The sequence below is a fragment of the Cariama cristata genome, unplaced genomic scaffold, assembly GCF_000690535.1.
Source record: "Cariama cristata isolate BGI_N322 unplaced genomic scaffold, ASM69053v1 scaffold18858, whole genome shotgun sequence".
Lineage (NCBI taxonomy): Eukaryota > Metazoa > Chordata > Aves > Cariamiformes > Cariamidae > Cariama > Cariama cristata.
In genome coordinates, this window is record NW_009633122.1 from 3,617 (window position 1) to 17,638 (window position 14,022).

Genomic DNA, 14,022 nt, shown 5'->3' on the forward strand with positions numbered 1-14,022 from the left:
GAGCCCAAAACTGTCCGTTTTTGGAGCCTGGTAAGGGATTCAAGCCCTATATCTGAAGTGAGCTGGAGCCTTTGTGGTGTTGAGTAGCTGGATCGTGAAAAATGATCGGGTTCTTTAAAATATACTTTTGAGGCTATAGCATATAGTCCTGTCATTGCTTGCCTTACTTTAGTTCTCCTTAAATTTTGCTAGGAAAGATAAATGAGTGTTTATTATACAAAGAAAGATACGGGCTAGTTTGAGAGTTAGAATACAGTAAATAATCAGTTATTTAAAATTCATTCATGAATCATTCAATTATATTTCTTTTTTCTTTTGTAGCAGTTGAAACTCAGAGCACCAGTTCTGAGGAACTTGTTCCGAGCCCTCCTTCGCCACTTCCACCCCCTCGTGTTTACAAGCCCTGTTTTGTCTGTCAAGACAAGTCATCCGGATATCACTATGGTGTCAGTGCTTGTGAGGGATGTAAGGTGAGTGCCATTATCTGCATTTCATGTTAGAGAGGGGCAAAGCAATGCAGTTGGGTGTGACTTGATTGTCTCCAAAGACACCGGTACCTTCCTTTGTGAATTAATTCTGATTCATGAGTGAAGACAAGTAAATGACCATCATGCCTGAAATTATTTCCCTTCATAACTTCTTCCAAAGCATTTCTTTCAGGGACTTCCGTAAGTATTGACTAACATGAGAATGTGATCATAGATGCAGATGTAATCAAAGAATAAAGTGAAAACACTCTGAGACTCTTCACTGTCCATCTGTAGGTCAGGTATGCCCTGAGAACTCACGGGGCCGTTGGCTACTCTCAGCCTTTTTCTGTGCTGCTATGTCTCTGTAGCCAGGGGGTGGAACTTGGGAACAGAATCTAATCATCTGGAAATTTCTGATGTAGTCTCTGACTATCTGACTAATCTCAAATCAGATTGGGAATTTGACGATTAACAGGTTGGTATTGACAAAATTTAATCTGGTAAACTACAGTGCTGGCACATCTGCTAGCTGCTTTCCAGTGCTGTGATTGTCAGAGCATGAATTGACTATCCATAGGACGTGGTAATACCATACACCATTCTAAAGTAGAGAATGTCTGAAGATGAGCTACACATCAGAGAAGCAATGCCAGCTAAACCATGTGTGTATGGCAATAATTAGAGGTGTACACACAGTGAACAGTGTGCGTGCAAGGAAGAAGGTAGTGTGAAAAATGCTAAAGAAAAGATACCATAGGACAAATGCTCTCATAGTTAATTTTATTAATTATGGTACCCTAGTGCAGTGTTCTTTTTTAACAATTAAAGAAAAGACTTATGATTATCATCCTTCACATTAAAACAGTTGTGTCATTCTCAGTACAGTGAAGAAACTAATGCATGCTGAAAATGTGACAGGTGCTATATCCATATAAATAAAGTTATTAGAATAAATTAATAAAAGGTATTTTGCTGATTTATTTTTGTGAAATGTTACGATATTTTTCAGATATCCTTTGAACCTGCAGCTTCTTCCATGCTACTGGCCTTTTGTAGTGACATAAAATATCATACTCCTGGGTTTGTGTCGTTAGGCAGAAAACTATAGGACTGAAGTCTGGTTTCCCCCCTGTTTTATAACTAGAGATATAGAAGTAGTGAAAGTAACTATTTAAGCTCACCTCAGTTTTAGATTCTCTTTCTGGTGTTGAGGTTTTCCTTGGATATCATGTCTGTATTTTTTTTCTTTTAGATGCCATAAAACTATCAAAATTTCAGTGTTTGTTAGAAAGAACTATAGTAAGAATATGCTGTAGCTGATTTCATTATATAGGAAATCTCATCATGCTCAAATGCTAACACACAAATGGTGGGGTCATTTGCTTACCCGCACGTTCCCTCCAAGCACAGACATAACTGCCGACTGGCAGAAAGGCCACATGTCCCTAAGACTTCATTATTTTTGAAAAATATGCAAAAATACACTGTAGGGCTTTTATTGGCATACTGCAAAGCATTTTCGTAAATAATTAAAGCAAGACAACACTTGTCAAAATACATGAAGAATTCTGTCTTGTAATGTGTTAGCCATTATTCAACAACAACAAAAAAGTCATGTTCAGTTATTTGCTAATTTGCAAGATGGGGTAATTCAGCACTTAGCAATAGCTGCCATTAAAAGAAAAAAAAAGAGTGGACAAAACCTGTCAGTCTATGAGAAATAACAAGATTCCAAAGCAGTAACTTGGCTGCTTGAGACTGGTAATGTTTGGGTTAGTTGATGCTAGCTCTTCAACAGGTTGGACTAGGATTTTATGACTCTCTTCCATGGATTGAATCAACTTCCTTAGTGAGTGCCAGAAACCAACAAAGAACACGATGAGACCACTGAGTCAACCAGTGGTCCCTTTGGTGAACAGTCATGTACCACATTTGCTGTTGAAAGTTGTCTGAGCTTTCAGGTCAACAGAAATGGTGTGCTGGATGACAGCAGACAGCGATACGTGAGCACACCACCAGAGACAGCCTCAGAAACCTCTGCGTTACCAGTTTCTACTCTTTCTTTGAAGAACGTTACCCTTTTCTCTTGAGCGCTTTTGGACTGTTTGGTTTATTTTTCTTCATCTTTACTCTACAGTTGCTTTCACACAGTCATTTCTTGCTTCTGTATCATAAGAAAGCTGCCACCTTGTACTTCTTATTTCTAAGCATCCGGGCCCCTGCCTGTACTAAAGTATCTTCACCCTTGGTTCCCAATATCAGTTCTTTATGCTTCTTTTTCTCTCCTACCTTTTTCGTACAAAAATTTAGCCAGTTGCTTTGCAAGTTTCAATAAGGACTGAGTATTGAGCGCTGCCACTGGGGAAGCCTTGTCTCCTGTGGATCTCTGCCTTTCAGTTCGTTAACCCAGGTTTATTAGAGAACCTATGCTTCACTGAAGGCTTCTGCTCAGTATGGAGCTGGAGTTTCATGTTGACTCATGGTGAATCAGGGAGCAGTAATGAGGAAGAATTCATGTTACAGCCATTTGTCTAGTTAGGAAACACAAATTTCTTTCTCCTTTACCTGAACACACATCTCTATGCAACTACAAAGTACTTTATTTTCTCTGAGATTTGGAGTTTCACTGAAGCTGACCAGTGTGTTCAAAAGCTGTTGGGATGGGGAAAGGCAACGTCGTTTACGGACAGCTGGGTTGCACAAAGCTCATTCCATAAGAAACCACACTAAAATATCAGCCAAATCAAGAATTAATTCTCCTTTTTTTCCTCTTTTCCTCTGACCTTGTTACCATTTTGTCTTTCTTTGCTCTTATTTCCACCGTTTCTTTCTTCACCTGATTTGCAATCTCTGTTCCGTGATGTTAAACCTTAAATTCACCCCTTTTTCCTCCTGCATTGCACCTCCTTCTGCTCTGAGGTCCTTTGCTCAAGTCTTCTCCTCTTTCCTTTCTGACTCATTTACCTTTCCATTTGAATTCCTGGCAGTCTTGTTTCTCAAGGGAAACACAAATGGAAGACTCCTCTCGTATCATATTTATCTAATTAGGGCCCTATTCCTTTTGGGGTTTTGTGCCGGTTTTCTCTTGGTTTTCTTCTAGTTAGTTCTCTTTCTTATTCCTTCTCCTTTGAGATTCGGTGAAGCTGCTGTCACAATGATCATTAGCAGTCTCCATCTAGTGCAAAGGGACAGCTTTGTCCTCCAAGATTTGAATGATGACTACCTTTGCTTCAGCAAGCTTTCTTTTTCCAGGCTTTCAGGGCTCTTTAGATCTTCCTCCTACTCTGCTTACTGTTTATTCAGTGTCTCTTTAAATGACTCTTTATCCACTTCCTAATGCTGTTCCCTGAGGTTCAGTTCTTTGGTTTTCTGTCTCAAAAGCATCAGTTACTGACCTGTTTTATGGTAGACCAATGGGGAAGGTCATGGCAATATTCTGCTCATAAAGGGTGTATTCTTAATGAAGACCTTTCTAGTCAAGAGCCCTTGGAGAGCTGTGGATGGCGATTATGACCTTGTGATGCTCAGTTTGGGAACCACTGCACTGGAAATTTTATCTTCCCTCAATTGTCACCAACCCGTGGATGATTTCCAAGGTTATCTCCATCTCTCACTTTGCCCTTGATGTCTCCCTGGTGTGTCCTCTTGCTCGCCTCACTGCTGCCTTAGACACAGAGTTCATATAGACAGAACTTCCCATCCGCTCTCTTTGTGACATCACCAACTAACCTCGTGGTGTGCAGTTTTTTCGACATCATGCCATGATGACATAATTTCTGATCTGCAGCATTGTAATTCAAACCATTTGTTATCCTTTTTCCTCCAGAATCTGCCTTTAGCTGCCTTCATTGTCAAACCATTGCTGTGGTGATTAGATTGGCCCCTTCTCCTGTCCTTCCTTCAGCTTTTCCCACTTGCTGTCATCATTGAACTTTATTCTTTCAGGTACCTGGGAGCAAGCTCCTAATCTCCTTTGCCAAACACTTTCTTGGTATTCGAAGTGCCCTTTTTTTAAGTGGTCCTTCTGTCTTATTCCTTATCAGAGTCTTCAGTACTGTGCCCCACTAGAAAGACTGTTCTGTGGCTTGTTTTGATATACTAAGCTTAAGGGTTTTAGAGGGTGGAGTATTTAATAATGTGCACTTACAAACCACAGTGAAAGTTTAGGAGCTGTCTAAACATCTTTTTTAATTTTAGTATGTTCATGCTGAAAATTTTATTTGTGATTATAGATTTAGAGGATCTGACTTCTTGCCTCCCAAATTTGAAATTAGGGAGCTTTCAGAAGGTTGATATCCCGAGCTTTTTCTCAATTTGGTCAGTCGAATTTAGCAGTCAGGATTTTTTGTGTGTGTTTTAAACTGGTTTAAAAAAAAAAAATTGTGGCTTTGTGTTTATTTCTGGGTGTGATGCTGCGAAAGGCTGATGTGCCTTGTAACCTGTCAATGGTTTTGTGTATGTATTAGAATCTCGAAACCAAACTGACCTTCACAGTACAACTGTATTTTGTAAGAAAAATTCCAGAGCTAGTCCATCTTTTTATGTGTAAAATGCAATACATTGACAATATTCAGCTTATTTACAATTTTTCTATTGTGTAAACTGTGTAGCATTTCAGAGGCGGGTTTTGGAATCTACTCGTGTGTTTCATGACCTCAGTCAAAGACTTCTGAAATTATTTTTTTTTTCCCCTCTTCTCCTCCCCCTGGTCCCCAGGTGTTGCTCGATAGCATGATCGCGTGCAAACAAATTCCATGCAAGATGAGCAACTTGGATTTATCCAGCTGGTACAAGTGGTTATAGGGCTGGCTGTCACCAAAGGCTCAGCTCTTTGGTCCTCACTTGACTCCTCATTGTAACTGAGTTTGCGGAAAAGGAGACTGAGAGTAGTGGGCTGGATTCCCCACACAATGCCGTCATTGTGTGGGCGAGGAGGAGAAGCTGGTGTTCTGGCAGCTTCAGCTGTCTCTGAAAGCCTTGTCCCTTGTTCTGGACGTTTAAAAGACAGCGTTCCTCTGCTGGCAATCCTGCCCGGATTTCTGCCTTGAATTCAGTGGGCAGCAAAGATGCCTAGGGCGGTTTCAGGAGAGAAGACAGCGCAGCATATAAGAGAGTAGGTTTATGGTCCAGCAGTTTTGTCTGAGTGATCAAGGTGTCTGTCTGTTGTTGATGCTAACAGACAAAAATGTAGATAAATCTACTTCAATACTGAGTGATCCCAGGTCAGCTTTTATCATAAAAGAAGAATAGCTTTCCTTCCATTGGAGTTTTCATATAAAGTCACATCTAATGTGGGATCATTAAATTAAAGGGTAGCCACACTTAGTATATTTTCAAAGGTCTTCAGCTATGAAAATGTGTCTATTTGTTTGACACCTTCCTGACTCAAATATATATATATTTTATTGCAAAGACTTTAAGCAGTATGGAAAATAGACGTTGATATAAGCCCTGAAATTTAGGTCTGTAATTCTGTAAGACTGACTCCCACAAAAAAGATAAGATACACATAGGAGAAGAAAAGGAAAAAAAGAGGAAAATGAAACAGTTTTTGCTTTGTCCAGATTTGCTGATCCACGTGGATGTTTAGCTTGGGAGAAAAGCAGTCATTTTGTTACAGCTTTATCTTACTTGCTTACAGATGGAGTGGGAGGTAGTCCTACTACTCAACTTGAGGCCCCAAATGAGTTGCATCACTTTGAAGACTGGGCTCTCCCTGCAGTCAGTGGAGAGAGGGGAGCTCCTCTGATGACTGATTCAGAGCATCTAAACTAGATCTACTCTGGGCCACCCTCCAGAGCAGCCTGTCCCCCCACGAACCATTGGGTTAGGTGCCCAAAGCACAGCCATGTTACTATTCTCCATGATGTCCCTCTGGACACTGAGAGGGCTGGGGTTCCCTCCTTGTGAGCTGTGAATCTGTGGTTGGCATTGGTCAACAACGGATTTACAAAATGGTGCTGACAGAGAGTGGAACTGGTTTTGATTTTATTTATTTATTTGAAGTTTGATGGCAAGGATATTATGCTTTGGTCTGCAAGAAACATTGATGAGTGGCTTAAAATATTTCAGGGATTGTCATAGCAAAGTTCCCTTTATGGAACAGTGTCCTTTGGGACAGATGCCTTTTTCTTTTAATAATGCCTCTTGCATCGTGTGAGGACAGATTTGTGTTTTCTTAGGCAGTTCTGGGATTGTAGAGGGATCTTAAGTAGCAGTTCTTTTTGATAACACCACTCATGCACATGTTAGCTTCTAGCGATAATGTAATTATATTTTAGCCTCTATTTATGCCCCTTTACTGGGAATTAAGGATCCAGACATAGAATTTTCTCAGCTACCTAACACTAAAGAGTAAAAGCAAACGTCATAAAACCAGCTAACTAATATTCTGTATATTTGTTTGGCTTTGTTTTCCTGGCATGTTTTAATCACCTACAACTGAAACAAAAAGTAGGAAATTGAAAGTGTGTGCACATGTGATTTATATCAGGGAAAGAAGTAATATTGTTAGAAAAAATTGTAAAAGCTTCTATTGGTTCAAAGAAAAATATAGATCAGCTTGAATGATCAAGCTGTATTTGTCTCCATTTAAGCTGTATTAGTAAGTGACAGTGCCAGCAGTAGAGATGCATGCTGTCGTTCATGCACAGCTATGAAAAATTCCTCAAATAATGGAAAATTGCTCCTAGTCTCAGCTAAATCAACAGTCATTTTTAGAAGGTGAAGAATGTATTTTGAGATACATTTCTGCATACTATTAATATCATCTGATCTTAAACTGTAAGCACTTTGCAGTGTAGCAACATTCAAAGCCATTCGTTTGCAGAAAGCAGTGCCATATGCAGAAAGTAAATGAGTTGCAACTGGTTTAAATGTAGTACTGAAAACCTGGAATTTTTATGTAATTTGTACTATCAGAGGAGACCCGATTGCTTTAATGCTGTCTTTGAAATCTTAGTTCTGAAAATAACAAAACCAGGAAAGCCAGGTGTCCTGTGAAAAGCTGGTATCTGTTTCAGTAAGTTCTTAATGAATTTTTCTCTTTGTTTGGAAGATAAAACTTTTGCCAAATACTGAGTTTATTTCAAATTTTTGAAGGATGGGGAAGCATATCTTTATTGAAAGCCCATTGAGAGCAAGTAAACATGATGAAATGTATAGGATCAGGAACAACAATTTTGTCTTACCATATATTTTAAAATCTCTTTCTGGGTTGTATGAATGACATGAATGAAGAAAAAAAAATTAATTGCCAACCATGACAGATTTAAAAAAAAAAAAAAAAATGAAGGTCGTGTTGTGCGTTTGAATGCCATATTTGATTTCCAGTGCTTTGGGCCCAAGATGGGGGTTATACCTCTGCTGCTCCCCTGCACTGGGCTTCTGGAGCAGAGATGAGCAAAGGCAGCAGTGTCTGTAGGGAGGTATAGAACATACATCCACGGTGAATCTTCCTCTTATCCTGCCCATTGCCCTCAGTCATAGACCAGGGGTTCATCTTAAGCTGTGAGAATGGTTGTTTTTGTGAATTAGTTTTTTTCTGGCAGTGATGCTGGTGCTATAGAAGTGTAGAGATTATCCCAAATTACTTTCTAACCATGCTAACCACGCTGCTCCAGTTATTTGTGAGCACAAGGGCTAACGTCCTGTGGAAACAGGAACTGGAAACTACTCTGTTATTCTGCATAAGCTATCAAATAACGACATATAATTGTTTGGCTTAAATCTTGCACTCTCTCCTCGTGCAAAATTCCCGATAGCATCAATGAAAGCTTTCTCAAGCCCAGCAGCATCAGACTCTTAAACTGTGGTGCATTGGCGACCAGCCACGTTTTGGGGCACTGCTTTGCCGTGCTGCGTACCGGGAAGGTTTCTGACTGTCCTGACTAACGCTCCTCCTGCGTGTGGCCATCTCCCATGGATGGTTTGGATGCGCAGCCATCCTGTTTCAGAGGCTGAAGGAGTTAACTAAGGTAGACGTGGACTTTCTCATCGTACGTCAGCCAACCATAGTGCCCATGAGCATTTCTTAGTATAGATGTAGCCTTCATGCCTGCTGACCTTGCGTATCTTTTCAGGGTCTTTGGTCAATAACCAGTTCATAACAGCTACATTTTTTTCATTATTATTGTTAAACGAAAATTGTTGAGTCTTACTTTGCTGGCAGTATCTATTCCTTTCTGTACCTGAGAATACATGCCATAACTAGAAGAAAGTTCAAATTTACATGTGTTATGTACTACTTGTTATTGGAGTTGAATCATGATTTCTTGCACCAAGGTAGGTACTGAAGAGTCTTCGTAGATGTGTTTGTCACATTTCCGCCTTTCACTTGCCCATAGCTGTTACGGCTTATTAGCAGATGGCCGAGAGAGCTGAGGTTCACACCAAATCAGTAACGTGCACATGGTTTGCAACAGCTTCAGCAGAATTAAGTAAATTATATGTATGTGTAAAAGTGCTGTCTACGTAAATCACATCATAACATACCGACCAGAGATGCCAGAAACAGGTGGGCTGTGATTCAGGCTGGTACGCTTGCCTGATGAGAAGTCCCCTGGTTTGCGTGCAATGGATGTGGAGTGTGTTTTTATTTTCCTGTAAGTAGGTTCTAATGCATTTTACTTTTTCGATTTTCTTCACTAGAGATGGGGGAAAACCTTTTATGTTGTTCACATCTTGTCAATGTATTTCATAACTCTCCATTAGTTTAAGGACCACACGTGGCCTTTAATTACAGGTGTGGAGTACAGACTGTCCTGTACGCAACCAGAAGGTTGTTACAGTGTAGGAGAGAATGCAGCCTTTCCACCATGTTTAATACAACATTTTATAATAGGATCTTTAAAAGTATTGTTTGCAGAGGTAATTCAGCAGAGAAGGGAATATGGGTATTTGAGCAAACATCTCAGAAATTAAATACTCTGAGATTTTCTGTTAACAGTAATAGCCTACCTTTTTTTCATACTATGCCATATTTATTTATGCTTAGTGAACAGCAATTACAGATGTATAAAATGGCAATGAACCAGCTTTCATTTTCTAACTTGGGAACTTTTAAAAAAGAAACTGGTTAATGAGACATTCATGGAGAAGAATATACAAGCAACTGATCTGTTGAATTTAGATTTAGGATAGCTTGCTGGACCCCACAAGAAAGTGCACTGTTTTCCCTGGAAGAATGAGGGAGAGTAGAAGAGTTTGCTGTGTGGTTCTGGCGAGATGGTTGGGTCACTGTTCTGCTTGCTTTAGGCATGTTTTTTAATTGGTAGTTTGTGTTTTTCTTAACAACTAGAATCATAGAATCATGGAATCATTATGGTTGGAAGAGACCTCAGAGATCATCAAGTCCAACCGTATACCTAATGCCACCAGTAGTAAAGATTTAAGTAGTTAAAGATTTTCTGATTGGCACATCTTAGAGAAGTAAATCCAAAATTAAGGGGTTTCGTAAGTGTACAACATGGAATTATTCATTATCTAATTCTATTCACTTACACATTAAGTAGATATTCAGATGCTCTTTGTTTGCTACTTATTTTGAATTTACTTTGAAAGATACACCTATCTGTATTTTCTGGTTATGGTAAGCCATCACCCGGTTCGTAAGCGGTCAGCTTCCCAATTTGCAGAAATACTTTGATTGGCCTTGAAAAGTGACCTTCTGTTGCTCTCTGCGTTTACTGACTGACCTGCTGATGGAAACAGAGGTTCTTTCTAATCCCGAATGAAGTGTTCCTTTGAGGAAATTTCCTGAAGGGGCGTTTTCTTTAGCTTCTTCTGGAAATGAAGTGCAATTGAATTTGCAGCATGGATCCCAGAGCTATTCAGCTTTGCAGCGCTGCTCTTTGTGAAATTTCAGTCTTGTGCTATAGCGGGAAGGCAATTGGATGTAATTTTCCAAGATTCAGTATTTCCAAAGCAGTCAGCTTTACAGAGTCTTTCTTCAATTTGTTTATTGTATACATTCTTCTTTTTCTTCCACCTGTAAAACAAAACATATGCCCTACTAAAAAAACTCTTTCATTTTTGACTAGCCATTCTAAAAATCAGAAATTGCCAAAGTTAAGTTTATACCCATGTATCTTTCCCTCTTTGTATCTGGATTTTGCTATAGTCTTTAAGTATGGATATGTTATTTCTTGAGTTTGGTGTAAAGGACATACGTGTTGTGTCCTTCTTCCTATTTTATATTATTCTGATTGTTTCAGAGGAACTTCCCATATACAGGAGGCACCTCGAGGTGCGACATGTGCAGCTCAGTACTCCACTTATAAAAACTTCTTGTAGCGTTAAAGAAGCCATTCATCCAATTCTGTAATTGGTAGTTTTGGTATAGGGGTATAGTAACTGTTTAATTGGTATACTGCCGCAGCTGGTCTGCCAAATATTCAGGGTCCCTACTCATAAATTGTTCTTCCCTTTGATAACATGCAGGAGTCCCCACAATTTCCACAGCTCAAGTCGAGAGACAGCTGAGAAGTAGAAAGACATTTTTGTGTAGAAAGTCCCTTATGATTGCACATGGCTGTGCTTAAAATTTCTCATTTAATATATTTTAGTGGGAAAAGTTACTATGCAATAAAACCTGTATCATAATACCTACGTTTAAAGCGGAAAAGGTATATTGTTTCTGGATCCCCTGTCTAGAATAACGGATACATAAATTACAAGGTGAGACAGCAGTCACAAGTAGTGCCAAAAAATTGTAGATTTGGTTGGCTGTAAATGCAGTTGGCGATTTCACTCCAGCTATAGCGAACGTCAGCGATGACTGGGGACCCTTCCAGCGCCGGAGGGGAGAGCCCGAAGCCCCCAGCCACAGCACGTGAGCAGGGTCTGCTGTCGCCTGGCGGCACGGAGACTGATCAGATGCTTATGGAGCAAGTTTGTCCCCATTTCAGAGTCTCTTTAAAAGCAACATTTTAATGGGACCAATTCCTGTCAGCTGTGGCCGGTTCCCTCTCCCTCCTCCCTGGTGCTTACCAGAGGAAGCAGAGATTTATAGCCCTGGTGCAGCCACTCCAGTGGGCTCCTGTTTACTCCTCACACCGGTGTCCTGGCTGGCTGCTCTCCAGATGAATCTTCCCAACAGGGGAGAGGTTTTTCCCGTCTCCGGGGTGCTTGGCTTGCTTTGGAGCCCTGTGCACCTATGATAAAAATACGTGTAAATTATTAGGTCCTCGCTTCAGAGTGCGCTGTGATCCTCATGTGCTTTATGCTGGTCCAAAACAGTGGCAGCACTCCAGACTTGGGAAGATTTAAGCGGAGAGTTTCAGAGAAAGCTCTGCAGTCCATCATTTTCTAAATGAGTGAGCACTACCACTTTTTTAACTTTTTTTTTTCTTTTTTTGGATCAGGGGATCAAGGCATTGCTCAGATGCTGCTGCAAATGGTCTTAACCAGTCCACATTTATCCGTAGTGATGCACAGCAACTGCTATGTGTACAGGAAACAAATGTGAAAACTATGTACTTTTTTTGAAAAGAAAGAAGAAAGGGAATGTTAGGTGAGCAGGAGAGATGCAAGCACAGCACCCAGAAGCCAAATGGATGAGCTAACTAAAAAGACCTTTTATCTTACCCCAAGTCCATGTGATTTTCGTAAACTGAAAGAATGATCATCTTGTGATTATATGAGCTCTGTGCTTGAATCTGGCCATTGATTAAAGTCTGGCAGGGGAGGGAGAAAACAGGAAAATATCTTGCTAAGATTTTCCTATGTTAGATTAATCAGCCCCAGTTCATTCACTCTTCTCTGAAAGGTCATGTTTTCTCGTCGTCAAAGTTGCCCAGTCCCAGACTCTCCCTTGCATCCCTGTGGCTTGACTGAATGAACAGTGGTGCCCGACACCGGGCAAGGTGGAGGCAGTGCTGCATTTGTCCTGTAAGCTCTGATGCTTTTTCAGCATCTCAGCGTGATTTGTGTCGGTGTTTGCAACGAGATATGTGTATCTCATTAGTGTTACTTTGAGTCCTTATTGCCTGGAGGAACTAGTCAGTTGATGCCTCTGGCTCTGTTTGTGGAGCTGCTAATCCCTTGCACTGGCACAGACTGGGTTTCATCCACCTTTCTCAACCTGCTTTTCCATGTTGTTGAGACCGTTTTGACCGTGTGTACTTTGACTGTGTACGGGAACTGGGCAGAGGGATATGGCCACCATCTCACTCTTAAAAATGGCAGGTTTGCCAAGCTGGTCCAGCTCCATCTCATCCCTCTGCTGTCGCCTTCGGTAATGAGTTTCAGCTGCAGTGTGGAAAGGTAATTTTCCTTGACTACTGCCAGCACTAGAAAGCCAGACTTGCATATTTCTGGGTGTTTACTTGAACTCTGTTTTCTAGTCTCCAGGCATCCGAGTTTCACTAAACTCTAGGTTTTACAAGGTTTTAGTGGGTAGTTCTGTATTAACAGAGTTTCTTTGTCATTGAATGCAGAGGAATGAGAGTGTACCATAATGGAGTAAGTACAAGCTATTACTTGCCAGATTTCAAGAGATCTGATACAACATATTTGTTTAGACATCAATTGTCAAAACTAAGAGCAAAAAAATAAAGAAAATTTGGGGAGATAATGACCATGTGTTGATGAATCATTCAGATGGATGCCTGAAAAACGTACCAGGAAGCATAACACTAAAGACATCTGGTTTATTTTGGCATGTTTATGTCGGTGTTTTTTCTTCTGAATATTTCTGAGGTTTTTTTTCTACATTGTTTTTGTATGTCATTTCATCCCTCCTCAGAAATCTTTTCTCTGCTGCGGATCAGGCACATTTTAAAATTTCTCCCAGGTTGGACAAAGAGAATAGAAACGTGCTGGGTCTTGAAGACGAGCAGGAGCTGTGCTGTGGCATGGCTGGAGTCAGCTCTTCACCAGCCGGGTGGACTCCGGCTGGGGGACTGTCTTGGCTCCCGGGGGGGCTGGGGTACTGTCTTGGCTCCTGGTGGGATGGGGAGAAAGCAGGGAAGAGCTGGCTGTGCGTGCAAACTGTGCAAAGCTCTCTGCTACAGCAAGGGAGATTGCACTTCGGCCAGCTTGCAGGCATATATAGAATTACAGAAACATTATGGTTGGAAGAGACCTCAAAGATCAAGTCCAACCGTATACCCGATGCCACCATGCCCACTAAATCCACTAAACCATGTCTCGAAGTGCCACATCTAAACATTTTTCGAACACCTCCAGGGATGGTGAGTCCACCACCTCCCTGGGGAGCCTGTTCCAATGCCTAACGACTCTCACAGTGAAGAAGTTCTTCCTAATATCCAACCTGAACCTCCCCTGGTGCAACTTGAGACCGTTTCCTCTTGTCCTATCGCTAGTTACTGGGGAGAAGAGACCAACCCACGCCTCGCTACACCCTCCTTTCAGGTCGTTGTAGAGGGCGATCAGGTCTCCCCTCAGCCTCCTCTTCTCCAGACTAAATGGTTGCTGACAGTGGGTTTGAAACTAGTGTCTCTATAAACTTCAGGCAGTGCAGAAATGCGGGGATTTTTATGTTGGCTGACAATTAATGAAAGTCCCCGTACCTCTTCCGACAAATAACCGT

The 14,022-nt window shown here is 40.9% G+C and overlaps 1 protein-coding gene across 1 annotated transcript in view; it reads left to right on the plus strand.

Moving 5' to 3' along the window:
- Positions 1 to 284: 284 nt before the first annotated feature.
- LOC104166638 (retinoic acid receptor beta) overlaps positions 285 to 14,022 on the plus strand; it is a 48,405-nt gene continuing 34,667 nt past the window's right edge. The window contains exon 1 of the mRNA XM_009706646.1: positions 285 to 470. Within this exon, the coding sequence (XP_009704948.1) occupies positions 285 to 470 (186 nt within the window). The remainder of the gene's footprint in view (positions 471 to 14,022) is intronic.